This window comes from Podarcis bocagei, assembly GCF_964188305.1.
Source record: "Podarcis bocagei genome assembly, chromosome: 9".
NCBI classification, from domain to species: Eukaryota; Metazoa; Chordata; class Lepidosauria; order Squamata; family Lacertidae; genus Podarcis; species Podarcis bocagei.
Window position 1 is genome coordinate 54,293,273 of NC_138134.1, and position 19,826 is coordinate 54,313,098.

The 19,826-nt window shown below is 40.0% G+C and overlaps 1 protein-coding gene across 5 annotated transcripts in view; it reads left to right on the top strand.

Moving 5' to 3' along the window:
- Nucleotides 1-112: 112 nt before the first annotated feature.
- ZGRF1 (zinc finger GRF-type containing 1) overlaps nucleotides 113-19,826 on the top strand; it is a 31,120-nt gene continuing 11,406 nt past the window's right edge. The window contains exons 1-16 of one of the 5 annotated variants that reach the window (XM_081208043.1): nucleotides 113-365; nucleotides 1,954-2,008; nucleotides 2,184-2,264; nucleotides 2,372-2,428; nucleotides 2,899-3,084; nucleotides 4,164-6,291; nucleotides 7,012-7,091; nucleotides 7,725-7,823; nucleotides 8,419-8,604; nucleotides 9,318-9,453; nucleotides 10,584-11,239; nucleotides 12,686-12,818; nucleotides 14,985-15,163; nucleotides 16,643-16,830; nucleotides 17,768-17,907; nucleotides 19,185-19,331. In XM_081208043.1, the coding sequence (XP_081064169.1) occupies nucleotides 1,988-2,008; nucleotides 2,184-2,264; nucleotides 2,372-2,428; nucleotides 2,899-3,084; nucleotides 4,164-6,291; nucleotides 7,012-7,091; nucleotides 7,725-7,823; nucleotides 8,419-8,604; nucleotides 9,318-9,453; nucleotides 10,584-11,239; nucleotides 12,686-12,818; nucleotides 14,985-15,163; nucleotides 16,643-16,830; nucleotides 17,768-17,907; nucleotides 19,185-19,331 (4,417 nt within the window). In that variant the 5' untranslated portion in view covers nucleotides 113-365; nucleotides 1,954-1,987. The remainder of the gene's footprint in view (nucleotides 366-1,953; nucleotides 2,009-2,183; nucleotides 2,265-2,371; nucleotides 2,429-2,898; nucleotides 3,085-4,163; nucleotides 6,292-7,011; nucleotides 7,092-7,724; nucleotides 7,824-8,418; nucleotides 8,605-9,317; nucleotides 9,454-10,583; nucleotides 11,240-12,685; nucleotides 12,819-14,984; nucleotides 15,164-16,642; nucleotides 16,831-17,767; nucleotides 17,908-19,184; nucleotides 19,332-19,826) is intronic. The other 4 variants (XM_081208042.1, XM_081208044.1, XM_081208045.1 and 1 more) reach the window with 4 other exon arrangements.

Below are 19,826 nucleotides of genomic sequence, written 5' to 3' on the forward strand. Positions count from 1 at the left end.
TTTAAAACCTCACTCTGCCGCGTGGATCTATAACCTATTTCTCTTCCCTTCTGGGGGTGGGGCAAGGCGACGTTTCCTATGGCGCACGCTCTATCCGCGCCGACTCTATGATGGACGCTTCGCCATTGGCTGACGGCATTGGAGACGCTCCTCGGCGTTAGGCTCTCTCGGCTGACCCTCGCGTCGCGCGGTGAGGGCGTCATCGTCGTCAGCTGGCCGAGCGGGAAACTTCAGAAACTGGGAGAAACTGCATCGGGTGTGGGCGGGAGAGAGAGAGCCAGGCCGAAGCGCGCGACTGCGGTCAGGGCTGGCGAGTGAGTCGCTCTCTTTTCTGAAAGCAGCCGGGCTCGGAAGGCGAGTCTTCGGTTCGTTCGTTCACCTTTTGTCGAGGGTGGCCGGCCGGGGACAGCGACTTCGGGGGGCGGGCGGGATTTATTTATTTATTGAATTTATATACAGCACCACCCTATACCCGGAGTTTTCGGGCCGGTTCACAGAACAAAATCAAAATATAAAACCACGAAATATATAATCAAAATAACAACAACAACAACCCAATAACCCCCTTCCCCAAGAAAAGCCACCTTTTAAAAGAACATAGGATGTCAAGATTACTTGTCCTAACCTACCTCCCAGGATTGTTGTGAGGAGAGAGAGACAAAGGAAGTGCGTAGGGGGAGAGAATGACCTAGGCTTCCTTGAATTCACTGGAGGAAAGCTGGGATGTAGATATAATAATAAAATAATAAACGAAATGGCAGGTGTGGCACAGTGCTGCAACTGTGAAGCCCCCGCTGTGACAGTGTTGTCACTTGCTCACTAGGATGGGGTGGGACGAGGCAGAGTGGCAGCAAGGCCTGAGAAAAGCACTGCGATAGTGCTACCCTTTCCTCACACTGCCCCATCTCTTTCCCTTATTAAATATATTTTTTCAACTGCTTGAGCGTTTTTAAAACAGTTTCAAAACATGAAAATGAGTATTGGATAAGGGTGGGCAGAAGGTTGGCTGGGATCTAAAGTATTGGTAGATATCTGGACAATTTGAAGTAGATTGGTAAGATTTTCTAATGCTAATTGTTCAGCAGTAGCAACAACAAAACGATCCTCCCTCCCCAATTATACTAATGAAATGACAAAAGTACTGCAAACTCCATCCAGTTTGTCAGAACAACTCTATGTGTTTAGAGTTCCAGAATTCAAAGTGTATGTATTTTGCACCTGTCTCTCGCTGATGGATCTCAGGGTCCTTTATTTTCTACTAGTACATCCTGCAATCTGTTGATCCCTGTTTTAGAGGAGATAAGTGTGTGATACATTGATTTCATCAGGGTTCAGGACTTTGCTGCGCTCTCTCACTTCCCTTGTTCCCAAAAGAAACCTTTTGCCTGCTGCTTTTTTTATAAATGATATTTCTCATTAGAAGTGATTATTCCCATTTTAGATTTGTGGTCAATGAACTCAACTAGTTAGCAGATTAATCAGGATATCATTTTACAGATTTAATGTTTTTTAAGAGAAACATACTGTATTGAAATGTGAGACACCTTGTGGTAGTTGTATGAAATTGAGGCTAACTTAAAGAAAACACTGCTTTAGATTTCTGTAGAATCTTTAAAATCAGCAAAGCTCAACATTAATTTTTAAACTAAGGGTCTGTTGTTGATACAGCTGATGAATGTCTCTCATGCTTAACTACTAAGGTATAAGTTCTTTACAAACTAAACTGGAACTAAGCTCCATTGAAAAATGGACATACTGTATATAGGATTACACTGAGAAGACATAAATGAGATTGTATTTTAAATTGCTTTTTTAACTTCAAGGAATTTGGATTGCAGTTAAGGGGTTATAGAATGAGTTATAGGAAATATTTATTTAAAAAGGAATGCATGTGTGTCTGTGGTTTCTGGATATTAAGTTCAATTGCTTTAAACAGGATATTATTTCTTTCAGGTGGTATGAAATTTGGAAGTGCAAGCCAGCTGTGATGGCTTCTCAGGAATTTACGGTGAGTTTCTGATATTTCAACTATATATTATATAGAACAATATTCCACATACATCAGGATGACATGGCATCCCTCTAAGATGGCTGACAATCATCAATTAAAAATATAATACGATGAAATATAATAAAATTTATTTTGAAATGTCACTGAAACGTTTGTTTATATATCAAAACAGGTTTTATACACACACCAAAAGACTAAAAAATCTAAAGTGTGGCAAGACGGAATTTTGAAGTCCCCTCTAGGGGGCAATAAGGTAAAATATTGATTAATAAAGTATTATACTGATACCATCTGTGGGTGTTACTGTTTTGTTGCTCAATGAAGTACCATTCTTCTATTTTTCTTTCTGTTGTAATACAGGCAACTTTATGTGATGACAAAGGACAGGTTTTGGATAGCATATTTGTGAAGTTCCAGGTACATGCTTTTTATTTTCCTTAATTTTTTTTACTTGATTAGCAATTCTGGAAGACAGGTTGCTTGTTTAGTTGATTCAAACTCTGCTGGCTTATCTTGGTCACATTTGTTGAGGCCCATGGAAGGGAAAGAAGAAAGCCAGCAGGGTTTAAAGTGCCTGCTGTTGCTGTCCAAAGTGCTAGGAAAAAACACAGCATTTTTTTGCAGTCATCTTCCTGGTGCTTTGCACAGCAGCAACAGGCACTGATATCCTTTCACCCCCTTCCTCCTCAGGGATAGGTGTGGGTGGGGATGAAGCTTTCTTTTTCTCCATTGTTGAGGATGAAGGAGGAAATGAAAGCTTAAAACCTTTAATTTGGAATATATACACATTGCATATATAACAAAATCGTGGAAGTTGGATTAATGCATTATGTGTTGCATTCAGTATGAATTTATATATACTCACTACTACATATTTCTCTCTTTAGGTAAAGCCAGGAGATGATTTAGAAAGTGAGAAATATTTAATCACGGTTGAAGCTGAGAAAACTTCTGAAACTGGTTTTAGTGATCAGCCAAAGAACACAGAAGTACCAGTGTTAATAAGAAATCATTTGAAGTCTTCTGCCTCTTCATCTCTGCGTCTGCCAGTTGGCCTAAAACGAAAACATACTGTATGTCATTCTTTCTCCCTCTCTTTTTTACACTCACACACTGTAGAAGGAAGCCTTTTGAATAAGTGAGAGAGATAGAGATCTACAGCTAGTTAGAATTTTTGGGGGAGGAGGAGCAAAAAAACCTCTGATTTTTTACTATTTGAACTGCATGTGACAGTTTCACAGATGATCATTTTTATCTCAAGCCTCTTAAGTACAAAGTGTGTTACAATATAAGGTGTTCCAAGTCACTTACTGTATTGCTCATTGGTTAACACCAGTAGATATAATGCATAATCAGGCGAGTGAAACACAGTAAATGGAAGCAAATTGTGCAAGGGGATCCATCAGCTATAGAGCAGGAAGTGCTTTGTGGACACTGATTAATCGAGTGGGGTGACCATGCCCACTGCTGGCTGAAGGTTAATCTTGGGGGAATGTGCCTCTTGGGTTGTAAAATCCATACAATACAGTGGTGCCTCGCAAGACGAAATTAATTCATTCCACGAGTTTTTTCGTCTTGCAGTTTTTTTTGTCTTGCGAAGCACGGTTTCGGAAAAGTTTTGGAAAAGCTTCAAAAATCACCAAAGTCTTCAAAAACCTCAAAAAAGGCTACCACACCGCGTGCTATGAGTTGCTCCTCGAAGTCAAGTCACAACTGTATTAACGGTTTTAAGAAAAAGGAAACAAACTTGCAAGACGTTTCCGTCTTGCGAAGCAAGCCCATAGGGAAAATCGTCTTGCGAAGCAACTCAAAAAACCAAAACCCCTTTCGTCTTGCGAGTTTTCCGTCTTGCGAGGCATTCGTCTTGCGAGGTACCACTGTACATAGAACTGCACATCATTGTTTCATGGGCTCAGGTGGGGGACCTTGTTACTATTAAGGAGACTGTAAAAGTTATTTTATCCTACTTAGATGTATTCAGATTTTGTTAAATAAGAAACACATTCTTTTCAGTCTTTTTAATTTAGTGATTCAGTAAAATATTGCATAACAAATATAGAACAAGTAAATACAGTATAGTAATATCTCTGCTTCTTAATTCTAAAACTTCAATTGTTAAACTTCCCACAAATTGAAAATATTCTCTTCTTAGGGTTTCCAAGGGCCACGGCAAGTGGAAAAGAAAATGACAACAATGGAAGTATCTTCAGCAGTAGCATCACCTTCATCCAAGGAGCCTCATTCATCCTTCCCTTCTCAGTTCTATGCCAGTTCCCCTTTATTTTCTGTCCCCTACAATACTAAGTTACACTCAGAATTGAATCAGAACACTTTCAAAATGAATGGCTCAGATGCTGATTCTGTCACTCCACCCGCTTTTACTCATAAAGTGGTACAAAGTAGAATCCATAGTACTGATGTTGAAGATGGTGAATATTTGGAGTCAGGATTTCAACTGGATAACGGAATGGCCAAATCAATCTACCATGCAAGTAACAGTTTGGCAGTTTTGCAGAATGCCAGGAGTAAAGCACAAATCTTAGCAATTCTGAGCGGGGGACAAAAACATTCTAAAGTTTCAGAGGGTGAAACTAATACATCATTGGGAAATCAATCACCAGCATTGATGAAATCAGAATTCCATCAGGAAGGCTCACTTTTATCTGAATCATCAAGAAGCACAGAGTCTTTCTTCAAAGAAAAGATGGCACCTCTTTTGAGCTCTGCAAACAACACAACCAAAGAAACCATTAAATACATAGCGCCACTGCATTTCTCAGAAAAAAATGTAAAAACAAAAAGCCGATGGGATGTATATTTGCCATTGTCTCCTGACAAAGTTGAGGGAGAATACAATGATAAGAATGCTAGCGATCTTCAGGACTTGAAGGAAGATGGCACTGATAATAGGAGCCAATACACTAAGGGCCATAAAAAAATTCTAAAAGTGCCTGTTTCCGCGAAAATCATTATGTCTCCTGTCAGTAATAGTTCTGTCAAACACCAACCACATAGTGTTGTACCAGCTGAATCAATTGTGTGGAAAGAGAATGGCACAGTTTTATCATCTGTTGATAGTATGAATTACTCAGATTGTAATGCTGATAAACAGTTCACATCCAATAAATGCACAGAGATTGATAATTTGGATGGGTTTTGCCATCAGCCGCAAAATGAATCTTATCCAGCAATATGTTCTGAACGTTTCTCAAATAATTCTGCAGATGGAGAGTTTGGTGACACAGAAAAGCAGCTTATAGAGGTTAACTTCAATCTGTTGGATAAACTAGAGTTTAGTGACACAGAGGATGGAAAACTTCATAGCAACCACACATTTTCACAAGGTTCAGCATGCTTTAAGGGGGAAACTGAAGCACCATTTGAGACCGGTGTTCAGGTGAACAGTAACATAAAAGCTTGTAGTAGTCAAGGGGAAGATAATGTGCAGCCCACATTTCTGCAAGATGGAGGTTTGAATTATGTCTCAGAATGCCAGTCACTGCAAGTTTGTGATGAAATCTCTGAGGAACCTAACAAGAAGGAGGAAAATTGTGCAACTCTTCCATTTCTTAAAAAGCTGCCACATTCAAAGGCTATAATTGTTGATGAAAAGGTAGAGACAAATGCAATAAATATCCAAAATATATGTAATCACAGAGATCTTGGTACAGACTTGTTAATGGTGAATGATATGGACTGTGATGTGAATGATAGTGAATATCATAATCCAACAACTCGTCTTGGAAAAGGGAATGTTCCTGCTATTTTACATGGTTGCCTCATGGACAAAAGTAATGAAGAAGGTATTGAGGTTGAAGCAGGTAATTGCCAACCTAGTTCCTTAGGTATTTGTCATAACAACATGAAACAGAGCAATCATTTGCTAGTCCTCACTGAAAAATACAATATTTCTCATGGTTCCCCTCAGTATATTTCAGACAAAAATGATGCTGCTTCAGAAAAAAATCTGGATTTGAGGCAACTCCCTCATCCCTTAACTTGTGAGACTTCAGTTGAATCACAAATGGATCGAAATGAAAATGCAGTTAATAACTTGGATTTTTTTAACAAGTTCAGTAAATATGAAGGAAAGGATTCTATTTGTGTTGAATCTTCACTTGACTCTTCAAGCCTTCCCCAGCTGGTAAATGGTTTCAGCCTGTTAAAATCACTTACAGAACACAGCACAGCCTTAGAAAGCCTGCAAATGATAGAGGAAAGTACTTTTTTGCTACCGAGGGAGAGACTAAGAAAAAAACAAAAGCCAACAAGACCTGAAGGTTATTAGCTTCTTCTTCTTTTTTTTAGAATTTTGTTTTGAAATATTGATTGTACTTTTCTACTGGTTTTCCTAGTTCATTTTTCTAGAATGGAAATGTAAGGAGAGCTAATTCATTGTCAAAAGCAGTTTTGTACTGCATGTGAAACAGTCTCCTTGATTATCCTGAAATAAAAGAGATAATACCTTACTTTAGAATAGGGATCGGGAACCTGTAGCCCTCCAGATGTTGTTGGACTTCCAACTCCCATCATCCCTCCACTGAGCATTCCTAAGGAAATGTCTTCTCCATGGTGAGATCATGTCTTGTTTTGCTCCAAACAAACCACACTATACCCAAGGTTTGTTACTGGCTTTCCAATAGTAGTTTGGGTGAAGCAAACCACAGTCCACTTTGGACATAATGGTAAGCTAGGGATCATGGTTTGGTTTCTTTCATGTGCTTGTGGGGAGGAGCAAAACAACCAAGTCCAGCAACTTAATGGTAAACCGATATGGTTTACGGTAACATCAAAACAAGACCAGTGGATTTCTTTGCAGCATGTTTGTCACTGATGTGGCTAATAATGCTAAAATAAAATATGTGTAGTTAGCATCTAACATTCCTATAAGCAATAGCATTGACTTTGAAAACATCACTCAACTTGAATGCAAGATAGATCTTCAATATTTAATCACTGAACTAGCTTCATGACTGAGGCTTATTTTCTCTCTCTTGTAGCTACACAACAGTTTCCTGACGTTCCACTTTCTGAAGATGTGCAGATAACATCTTGCCTGCATTCTGGTTCTCCTAAAATGGTAACCTTTTTGGACTTTTGTAATTCATCACTAATAGCTTTTATGTAAATATCCCATTACACAAGCTGAAGGCCCATCTACTTGTATGTATTTTCCACCTCACTGTCGTCTTCTGTGTTCTTATCAGCCACCCCCTCTGAACGCCTGAAAACTGGCTGCAGAGAGTAAGAGGCCCTCTACAGCAAGTTTTGTAAGATGGAGTAAAAATTGCCAACACTACTCCACACTCATTGGGGCATAAAAATTAAAATTAAAAATTAAAGTAATAGTAATCATCATCATAAATTGTGGGTATTGGAGAAAACGTATTTCATTTGATAAGTTCACTGCATCATCGTGTTAAAGAAAATTTTGAGTTGAGATGGTTTGTGGGAGAGGATTGCAGTAGGTAAAGGACAAGATAGAACATTTGCTCTACTCCAGGATTGAAATTCATTTTTCCTACACAAATGTAAAATAGATTTGTAGGGCTTTTGCTCATAAATAGTTGTTTTAAGAAACTGTAAATTGTATTGCCTTTCAGCCTTCTGAAGGCAATGAGCTGGTTGTATTATATCACTGCATTTCAAAATGAGACTGTACTAAGTACAGAATGGTGCATCCTTCTCTTGACCCATTTCTGATCATTTCCAGGATACTTCCTCAAACACTGATGCAGAGAAGCCCACAGCAGCTACAGTAAACATGCTACATGACCAGGTTCCTTTTGAAGTGGCTGACAGTCAAACGAAGGTATAGCTTACAAAGAGATGACTTGGAAAACCTCCCACGGCCAACACCTCCAAAAATTTCACTGCCACCATGCATCTCAGGACCTTCTCAGACTACTTTTGAAACTGGAATTTTTAAACAGCAGTTTGTAATATGACCTGGAGGGCCAGGTGTAAAACGTCCACAGTCTGTGCAAGCTCTTCAGCACACCTAAACAAGCTTTTTGGATCCTGGGTACTAACTCTTCATTGACAGCATTAAAGTTGCCATCTCATCTCTTATTTTATCATTGAAGGCTAATTTTCAGTGGTATAATGAATAAGGATGGCCTCCTAACCTCTAATGTTGATGGCTGAGGTTTGCTTAGAATAGTTGTTAGCCTTCTCTCATCCAGCAGAGATGAGTAGAAAGCCCTGGGGTGTGGCTGGAATATGGATCTGTTGAGTGGCCCAAAACTCAAGCTTGTTGGCTCCTGGCTGGCATTCCAAAAATGTGTGACAATCCAACTCCCACCTTCTACCCTGGCAGGCCCAAGCAACAAATACTTTGTGCTAAATTGTAGTTCTTTGTTCTCCTATGATTTCCTTTTATTAATCTATCTCTTAAATATATGTAGCTAGTTGAATTTCAAGGGTACCAAGTGAGAGGATCTGCAGCTAGTGAGATAATGGTGAGAGTACCCTCTTCACATCTTAGATGGGATCCACAGGCTGATATGACAGAATTTGAACTTGCTACAAAGGATGGCTGTTTTTTCTCAGCCCAAGAACTAGGCAGCCCTGTGCTGCCTAGCTTTATTCAGGTAAACTGTAGAATGCTTTTTATAGAAAGCTTTATTTAATCAATGAACATATGGCAAAAATGTGAAATAATTTATTAAGTGACCATAAACATGGTTTAAAAGATGAAAGTTGCAAATAAGGACCTCAGTTGGCCCATTCCTGACATAAATCTCTCAATGACTTCTCTGAAAATGTGTTCATATACTTAATTCCCTTGGTCCTTCTGGTGCATTGAACATCTTCCTTAATATGTACATGGTGCCACCTTTTAATCCCTCTTCAAAATTCGCTGCTTCTGCAAATCCTGGTTTAGTCTGCATTTTCATGGGGTAGCCAAAACCAATTATGTGTAACTGTACCTGCTCATATCTGTCATTTCCTTGGTTTGTTTCTCTCTCCATTTTGTTATCTTTCCCTGTGTTGATTTTAGATTTTCTCTTGTTTTGGGGAGTAAGGGCCCTGCTTTCTTTTCCTTTCCTTTCCTTTCCTTTCCTTTCCTTTCCTTTCCTTTCCTTTCCTTTCCTTTCCTTTCCTTTCCTTTCCTTGAAACTCTGTAGAGCATTGTTTGAAATTTCTGTTGCATGACCAGAAGCCTGTTCATGTGATGTTTGGGTATCATTCATTATCATTGTTTTGTTTTTGGGGTTTTTTGTAATTAAAAGTAATGTGAAAGATCTAAGTTCATTCAACTGGGTGTGCTTGATTTTTTAGCTTTACAATTGTTTCTCTGCAGTCTTCACAGGCTCCTTACTGCCACTTTGCCCCAAATTCATGCAGTGAAAAGGCAGTGATAGAAGCAGAAGAAAACGATTTCCTGGTGACAAGGGTATCTCCAGATTTACCTATGGACAATGCAAAAAACTTTTTCCGTAAGAATGCTTTGTTTGTTATTGTTGCTAATAATGGTTGTGCCAGCAGACACAGCAAGGGGAAAAAGTAGGCACCCTCGTGCAAACGTTGGCTTGCAAGTGTTGGATACCAGAGTGATAGATCTCAGATTCTTATAGCATTGCAATGAGATAATATGTACATTCTGAACATTCTCAGCCTGCTTTGGTTACATGTACGTATTCTAAGCTTTTAGACAATGGGGCTTGTTTTTCTGGCTTAGAATTGTTATTGGAACAAACGACTTGGACTCTGCCTCCCCACCCTCTATGAGTGGAAGAGATCCTTCTGCTCATGGAAGGACATATTTTGTGAGTTCCATTCTTCTTCTATGAACAGATGCTTCTTTCGTTCATTGAGTTTAAGACAAGGATCCAAGCCAGTGTTTCCTCCCACACCTCAATTATTTTCTCCAGTACGAAACAGCTAAGAAGTTTAACAAGTGAGAATCTAAAACATAGTGTTCTGATGTATCCCCAGCTCATAACAAGAGTGCTCCTGTTTAGGATTTCAGCTACCCTAGGAAAGGAGTCCTTTATGATTTGGTGAAAGGAGGAAGGAGACCCCTTTCCCCCACTCCGTCCTTCTGAAACCTTCCTCTGTTGTGTTGTATATCACTGAATGGCTCTGGCTGAGGTCTGACTATCAGCACTGAGCTGTCCTAGGTAGAATACAGTTGTACCTTGGAAGCCGAACGCCTTGGCTCCCGAACAAATCCTGAATGATTGAAACCTGGAAGTGAGTATTTTGAACGATTTTCGAAAGCCAAATGTCCAGCACAGCTTCCACTTGGCTGCAGGACATTCCTGCAGCCAATCAGAAGCTGTGCTTTGGTTTTTGAATGGTAAGGGACTCCCGGAACGCATTTTGTTCAAAAACCAAGGTACCACTGTAATTAAGATACACATTACTATCCACATCAAGAACCTTTTCTCAGTTAACTGGCTATGCTAGGTTTGTCTTAATCTTTTGAGTAAGAAATGCAAATACAGCCGAAATCTTTGCTGTAGAAAAGTCAAGATTTAAGGAAATCAGAGTAGAGCGCTCAGGAAACTTGGAGGGAAGACATTGTTTTGAATATTGACACTTTCTAAAACTCTATGCTTCATAGACATGGAAGAGTCCAGCTGCCCAGAAGATGATGATACATCTATACTCCTACAGCCCCTTAGAGCACGAACTCCAGTTGTGACTGTACCTGTAGATGGAGAAGTTCCTGACTTAGTTTATTCCAGTGTAAAGACATGTGAGCGAGGCCAGCAGTCCTTTGGTTTCTCAGGAATAAGCATGTATGGCAAGTCAAAAATATTAGGGCCTGAGGACAGGATGTGTGAAACCTTTGTGCATGAAAAGTGTAGAGAAGAAAGACATGGGGTGATCACACAGTCTGCATTCCCTAATGTATCAGAACAAAAGAGACAAAGCAAGTGGCAGAAGTACCAAAACACAATTCATAGTGACTTGAGAACTCAAAACAGCAGCGAAGTGGTCATGACTGATGACATCCGAGCTGAGAGTGCCTTTGGAATGCCACTGCATGACATAGGAGAGGGTTGGAGTCATGCCATCAATGAAAGCCCTCCAGACTTTGGGCATCCACAGATGCTGAAAAGCGTGCTTTGTAAACAGCAGCGAAACTTTAGCAGCCAAGATTCTGTTTCAGAAGGACAGAAACTTTCTCTGCACTTAAATCAGAATGTTTCCACTGAGGAAGGACTAAAGGTGCTAGGTCAGCTGAATTGCCACAGTTCAACCAGACACACCAAGGTATATAACTGTTCACAAAAGTCTCAGGAATAGATTTTGCCAAAGCAGTTTCCAATAATAGTTGCAAATATTTGATAGTTTAGTCATATGTTCATCTATAAAGTGGTTTGTTTGTTTTTTACATATTCAAATAGCATTTACAGCTCAGTTTGAAATATTATATAAAGGAAATCAACCCTGATCTTGCATTTTATTGTCTACATCAAAAAACATTTCACTATAGAACATCAGGTTCCTGACAATGCTTCTCTTACAAAGTCCTTGACCACCCATAGATGTGGCCCAGCGGCATAGCTGTCAACTGTCCCTTATTTGGCGGGAAAGTCCCTTATCCCAGCGTTGTGTTCTGCTGCTGTCCCTTATTGATGATGTCCCTTAAATTTCCCGGGTTTCAAAGGAAGCAGCTCCTCTCCTTCCCTCCCTGCCGGCCAGGGAGGAGGGAGGCTCCAACTGTGTTGCTTGGCTGTGTCGCTCACCCAGTAACGAGTCTAAGAACGACTGGGGGGTGGAGCTTGCATGCCTTGTGCTGATCAAATCGGCCGTGTTGCCTGGGGACTCGCCTTTGCTCAGCGCTTCCCAGCGGAGAGGTGATTGTGGTTTTCCTTGCTGCATCCCCTTTGCCGGGTTGCTGCGCTGTGGGAACCACTGCTTGAGGCTTCGTTTGGCTGCTGGCTGGGCTTTCCTCCTTTGGCTTGGAGGGGCTCAGAAATTGAACATACCTGTGCTTGGAAAATCCCTTATTTTGGCTGCTGATCCCTTATTTTCGAGGCTGCTGGTCCCTTATTTTCAAATCTGTAAATTGACAGCTATGCCCAGTGGAGGTGGGAGTTATATGTCCTTGTACTACATTATAATCCTTAGGGTTGCTGCTTTTCTTGATTGCAGAAATGTAGGAGAAGGGGCTTACAAGCATCCTCTTCCTCTTGTTCCTGCTCAGTCTTTTGACTCAGCAGTGCAGCAAAGAACTGGACTGTCTCCCCTTGTATATGCATTGTCATGTAGTGCTGCAGCCGGAGCAATCTCACAAGGGTCCCCTTTGCTATTCACAAGACATCCTGCAGGTGGTGATGTATTTGAAGAGAGCTGAAAACCTGTTGCCATAGCAGTAGTTTTCCCACAGCTATGGCGACAAGTCTTTGCTCACCCCATCACTCACTGTGGCTCTGAGAAATGAAGGGGCCCACATGTCCTTTGGATGTTTTATTTCTCTTGTCACTGTAGATGTTAGGCTGATGGAATGGAAAAGTAAATAGGCAGTAAGAATGCAAACATGAATATCTATATCCCCATGATTGCAGTTTGTGGGATATTTAATGTCAGTGTGGAAAAAGAGGGTGGTCAATGCTCTGATTCTAATATAATGTGCCTGAATATATGTTACCCATGTGTTAAATCAGATGGAAAGGAAATATGATTTTACATGCATGCCTTTTATTTATATTTCAGAACACCTGTGAATTGTTCTTTCCCAGTGTAGAAATGGTGAACTCTACCAGTGTTCCTAAGAGACAGATGTATATCCCAGCTGAGTTTCAGTCTCCTGCACATTACAAGCAGGTTTTTACTTCTGCTTTGATGGGTATGACTAACACCTTTAATTTCCACATTGCAGTACATTCACTGATGGTTGTTCTTAGGGGGCAACAAAATCTGAGATAAAATATTGAGTGACTGTCCTCATAACAGTTTTTTCAACAGTTGCCACATGTATTTGGCCTTCAAAACCACATTCTCAGCCACCTCTATGGCTGCCTGTGCAGTCTAAATTGCACCATCTCAGAAAATCTCACCTGTGCATTGTTTTCATTTTTGGTTAAAAGCACTCAAAGGGTCTCTGTATTTTAGTGGAGAAGCAATGCTGGAGAAGAGGATGTTTAACTGCTTTGTTCCATACCACTTTCCCAGTCTAAATTGCTTCTTGCAAGCTGCATTTCTCTCTCTCTCTTCCCACCCCCACCAACCAAGATTAACAAACTTTTAGGGGACCAATTTAGAATGGATAGAAGGATTAAATTTCCCATAATTGCTGTTCACCCCAACATTTAAGTGCAAATTTGTTTTTAATTGCAAATAAGACTATCAGGAGTTCTAATTATGGTTCCTCAGCATATGTAGTTTTCCTTGGGGAAAACAAATGGCATACCAAAAGATACAGTATATTACATATGAAGTACGAATGAGAAAAAATTATAAAAGCCACAAACCCATGGATAAGCAGAAGGCAGGACTTTGGCTTTATTTAGATGCTTCATTGCCAGTTCTCTGGGAGTAGTTGAATTGCAGTTGCTGAGCTGGAAAACCTTCAAAACATTTGCTATTGTTCAAAGTATTGAACCTAAAATTGTGGAAAACGTATTTGATTCTTCCTCTAAGTCAGCAATCACTGGGTGTTTTAGCCACTGCCTGAAGACAATTCACAAGTTGTATATTTCTGGGGAGCCACTTTGTGGTAACTATTTATTTATTTACTTACTTACTTTATTTACGAATTGCTTCCTATGCAACGCCTAGATAATGGTCAGGCTATTACAGTCCAGAGATGGCCATACCATAGCAGTCTTAATTGTCAAAGCTGGTAAAAGGCACTCTTGCCCACTGAGGGCAGCAGAATGAATCCAGGAGCACTCCCGATACTGATCCAGGACTTTCAGGGACTCTTCTCAGTCATGTGTTACAGTTATCAGTGTATCGAGGACACCTCTGCAAATCTAATAACTGCTCCCAACAGTTTCATATAGAAGAGCATTGGGGACAAGATGGTATCTTGCAGCATCCTTCAGCATAAGTGCCATGGGGTTGAAAAATGACATCCAACCTGAAACTGATTGCCAAGATAGAATTAGGTAAAGGTAAAGGTACCCCTGACCATTAGGTCCAGTAGTAACCGACTCTGGGGTTGCGGCGCTCATCTCGTTCTATGGGCCGAGGGAGCTGGCGTTTGTCCGCAGACAGCTTCCGGGTCATGTGGCCAGCATGACTCAGCCGCTTCTGGTGAACCAGAGCAGCGCACGGAAATGCCGTTTACCTTCCCGCCAGAGCGGTTCCTATTTATCTACTTGCACTTTGATGTGCTTTCGAACTGCTAGGTTGGCAGGAGCAGGGGCCGAGCAACGGGAGCTCACCCTGTTGCGGGGATTCGAACCACTGACCTTCTGATCAGCAAGTCCTAGGCTCTGTGGTTTAACCCACAGCGCCACCCGCGTCCCGTAAGATAGAATTAGAACCGCTGTAAAACTATTCCCAATACAGAACTGGTTCAGGAGGATACCATGGTCAATGCAATCAAAAACTGCTGAGAGATTATGTATCAAAAGTCATTGAGAGATCAAATAAGAATAAACTGATAAAGATCATCCATTAGGGTGACCAAGACTGATTCAGCTCTAGAACCAGACAGGAACCAGACAAGATTGAAGTGGGTCAAAATAATCTGCTTCATTCAGGAATACTTGCAACTCTCCTGTCATGACCCTCTCAGTTACCGCACCTTTCCCAAAGCAATAAACTCACTGTTGTTCACAAGATCACATTTCCATTGGTGAAAGGGGAAGAAAAAGGCCTAGATTTTAAAAGTGATTCCATTACCTTTAAAGAGTTGCAGTGAGAAACTGGTGAGATTTCTGGAGGAGCTCAAATTAACAATATTTGACACACAAAGGAGTTGTATTTACAGTTAATAGGTTTTCCCCACTACACTGAACTTTTTTAAAAAAATTACTTTTTATTGTTTTTATTTTGTGTAAAGAACATTTAAACATATTGCTGTTTGAGCTGTCGCAAAAACTACACCGAGCTCTGGAAAAAGTGGATATATCCTTCTATACCTCAGTGAAAAGAGGGCAAGGACAAGAGAATTCAGCCCCTCTCTGCAACCATAAGATGGCGAGTAAACTTGTTATGGTTAAGAAAGAAGGTCCAAATAAGGTAAGTTTCTTGAGTAATCTCAAGTGTACTCTACAGAAATATTACAATACATGCTGAAGGTCATTTCATACATAAGTCCATAGATTTATATATTTTTGTAAAACTGAATGGTTAGAATATCTAAATTGCTACATATAGAATTGTGTTCAATGAATGAGCTTACATTTTTATCATATATCTATCAATATTATTAAAAATGGTTAATTACCATGACTGGGGTTTTTTTGGACATCATAATAATGAAATGCTGTAGTACTCCACTCCTATGCTAATTTATTTGGATTGAGGTCCCCCTGATTTCAATGCAACGTGTTTCAGAATAAATGGGTTCAGGGCACAACTAGATGTAATAATGGGTTGCATTCCTGGTTTTGTTTATTTAGCTGCTAAGCATATGCTATGTTAGAAGAGTTTGGATTTGATATCCCGCCTTTCACTCCCTTTAAGGAGTCTCAAAGCGGCTAACAATCTCCTTTCCCTTCCTCCCCCACAACAAACACTCTGTGAGGTGAGTGGGGCTGAGAGACTTCAAAGAAGTGTGACTGGCCAAGGTCTCCCAGCAGCTGCATGTGGAGGAGCGGAGACACGAACCCTGTTCCCCAGATTATGAGACTACTGCTCTTAACCACTACACCACACTGGTTCTATGTTAGTTTTCAATAGTGTGATTGGTTTTTTCCCAGGGTGTTGTCCAAAAAGTGGGAGGCTATTTCAGGATCTGTTAATCTTGGGAGTGTTCTCAGATATTGATCAATGCAGCTAGAACTTAACGGGATATAACTTTTCAAGAGTACTCTCCGCCCAATGTCAAGTTCTTTTAAGACTCGTTTATGTCAAGGCGAATTGGGAATGGGTTTCAAGATGTGAGAACTTTAAAGTGCCTAACTTTGGCTGGATCATGGATAAGGGATAAAACTGCAGAAAGTTACACTTGACATTGGCAAGTGGGTTAATGATCTCTATTGCTCAAATTCTACACCTTAAAAAATGATAGGCAAAACGACTAAATGACGAAACAACATAAGTTTTACCAGATACAGGGGAATCCCCACTTGAATCAGCACATGTTCTCCTACTTGCACGTGTGCCGAGAACAGTGCTGAAAAGGGGCAGGGACGGAACGGGAGAATTTCCACTTAAATGTGCCCTGATACAGAACCCCCGAGTAAAGAATATGGTTGGTCAAGGGAGCCATGGACTACCAAAGGTTGAAAACCTCTGCCGAAACTGTAGACACAGAAGTGCTAAACAGAAACAACGCAACGAAGGCAGACAGTCAGATCATGGGTGCCACCACAGGGAGTAGCTTTCCTATGGTTACTGATCTTGCTCTTGAGGAACCATGGTTCTATGAAGCTTAGTTTTCCCTAACTTTCACAATCTTTTTCAGAAGTGAAGTTTAATACTTTTAACAAGCTGTGTGTAGGGTGGTCAGCCTGTTCCATATAACTTAGCTTTTGGGCTTGCATTTTGTTTTAGGGCCGCCTTTTCTACGCCTGTGATGCTCCTAGAGGTAATCGATGCGATTTTTTTAAGTGGCTAGAGGATGTAAACCCTGGACAGAAGGAAAGTAGGCCTGGTGTTGTACTTCATGACACAAAGAGTATTGGAACCTACCTCAGGAGTCAAAATGTTTCCCTCTATGAAGAATGCCAGCTTCTGATGAGGTATGTTAACTAAACATGAATATTACTGCCTGGCTCAGTAGAAGTTGAGCTACTGGTCTGACATCATACTTCGTTAGAGAAGGGTAAAAATCACAAATGTTCTCTGCTACTTCAGACTTGACCTTCACATATTATTTTGCAAAAATGTCCATATAAAAAAAAGCCCCAATATTACCTGAGAGTATCAGTGCCGGTAGCATGAGACCCAGTAACATCAAGGCAATGGCACATATTCATAGAGCTACTTTGTTGTTGTTATTTAGTCGTTTAGTCGTGTCCAACTCTTCGTGACCCCATGGACCAGAGCATGCCAGGCACTTCTGTCTTCCACTGCCTCCCTCAGTTTGGTCAAACTCATGCTGGTAGCTTCGAGAACACTATCCAACCATCTCGTCCTCTGTCGTCCCCTTCTCCTTGTGCCCTCCATCTTTCCAAACACCAGGGTCTTTTCCAGGGAGTCTTCTCTTCTCATGATGTGGCCAAAGTATTGGAGTCTCAGCTTCAGGATCTGTCCTTCCAGTGAGCACTCAGGGCTGATTTCCTTAAGAATGGCTAGGTTTGATCTTCTTGCAGTCCTTGGGATTCTCAAGAGTCTCCTCCAGCACCATAATTCAAAAGCATCAATTCTTCGGTGATCAGCTACTTTACCTCAGCTTTAATATTTGTTATGCATCATGGTGTTCAAGAAATTCTTCCCTGAAACAACTGTATGAAACTGTTTGGATGCTTTTAAATCAACATTTCTTAATATTAATGAAGAGTTTAATAGTTATTTGATCAATATTGCATGTGGTATATGTGGTTGTTCACATAATTCAGTTGTTTTTTTTACTCTGTTGCAGTCTTCTGGTAAATCACCTTGAGTATTTGTGTCAAATCTAAAGGCAGCACAGAAATCATAAGGTCTTATTCAGTATATTTCTCTTTTTTTTAATAGGAAAGCCTTTGAAGTTCAAAGGAAACAATTTGGTAAACTGAAGAAATTCAATATTGCAAATGCGAACCTTGATTGCGATTCTAAGAGCAAATTATATCTTAAGCTGAACCAAAAGGAGCACTCATCTGCATACAGCAAAGGTGGGTGGACTCTTGTCATCTTACTGTAACGGAGCAAAACGTAACTAAAACCATTGATATCACACATAGGAGCCTCAGTTATTTTGAAGTATATTCACATTAAGATTTGTCTTTGGAAATACTGCATATGTGTGTATATGTGTACATATATCCATTTTCAGGGTATTGACTTGCATAGAGGAAAGGATTTCCATTTCCAGTGTGGCCTGATTTATATAGCTCATACATAGTTTTCTGTTCAAAGGCATTGCACCCTGACCTTTATGCTATATGTTGCTTCTGTCTAGTGAAATGAACTCATTTAGGAAAGTGGTGCCTGAGTAGTCCTCTCTCTAGTTCTAGTGACCAAACAAGATTAAATGGTAATATGTCTTGCTAATTAAGTTTGAACAGCGTTGTTTCCTTTTTTAAAAGACTCATGATTCTCACGCAAATGGATGCAGCTTTCAAAGGAATACCATATCAATTTCATGACACAGCACCTGTGATGAAAGAAATACTAATTAATCTTAGTATAAGATGTAAGAGAATACATGAGAACACTTACTACTGACTGTGTCAGAAAAGTGAGATATGTGAAGACTACTTGTAGCTCCTCGATACTTTGGTTACTAATAGATTTTGTAGCTTCAATCCACGGTTAGCATAGCACATCTTCAGTTGCAGCCTTTTTTTTTTGCGGGGGTTGGGGAGGGACCGCTATTCTAGATATATCAAATAATTGATAAGGCTGTCACTTTGTTAGAATTAATCCTGGTATCCTGGAATTGTCCTTTTGTTTATGCCTTAATTGGTTAAAAAGTGGGTTATTGCTACAAGTGGATAATCTACATATCAATTCAATTTCATTTTATAAATTAACCTGTGTAGGCAGTTGTCATAACTCCCCACTCCCATTAGTGCAAGATTAAAGTGCCACACACAACAAAAATTAAAACAAACCTTGGGGAAAAGCTCTACAACCTTAAATAGAAATCTTGAGAATACACTAATACTTAATATGAAAATATATATACTGAACAATCTATGTTTCTATTCAGAAGTAACCCCCATTAGTTCAATAGGATGCATAGGATTGCAGCCAAAATTTACCTGACACTGTTTATTTAAAGAAGGCGAAGCACACAAGACTCCTCTGGAACAAACAGAACTAGGAAGTAAAAAATAAGATGGGACATAACTTATTCTCTCCGAAAGACTTAGTCCAGATTTGATTTTGTCCATTCAGAAGCTGGTGATTTGATGCAACTGATAAAACTCATTTACTGTGTTTACAGATGATCTTTGGGTTGTTTCCAAGACTCTGACCTTTGAACCCTTGGATACTTTCATTGCAAGCAGTGTTTTCTTCGGACCATCCTCTAGCAATGAATTGGAGTTGGTACCTCTCAAAGGTTACAGTCCCTCAAACTGGCGCTCAAATAGTAAGTTTGTTTTTTAAATCAACATCTTAGTACAGATGATTCAAATTCAAAATACAGCCAACTCTTAATATGCTATGAAACTGAATTATCAATTTCTCAAACTTTTGGTATGCAAAAGGGAAAAAAGCCCAAGAGATGGCAAGATGAAAGATCTAATAGGCGTGAAGGAAATGCCCAGAACAATTTTTTAATCACCATAGAGATGTGATGCTACAAGTGAAATAATGTTAATTTGAAAAGCTTATTAAATGGTATTCATATATTTGGCCCTTGAAAGTTGAGTAATGTTTTCATTTATTTAACTAATCCTAAAGTGAGATATCTGGTAGCTTGGGGAGAGGAGGAAAGTAGGGGTGGAGATAGGGTAAGAATGAATTGGGTAGAAACACAACTGATTACTTTTCTTGAGGGATCACAGACATGGCTGAAAGTGTGTGGACAGCATACATAGTGACAGATATAAGAAACAGGGGAACTAAGTACAGTGGTACCTAG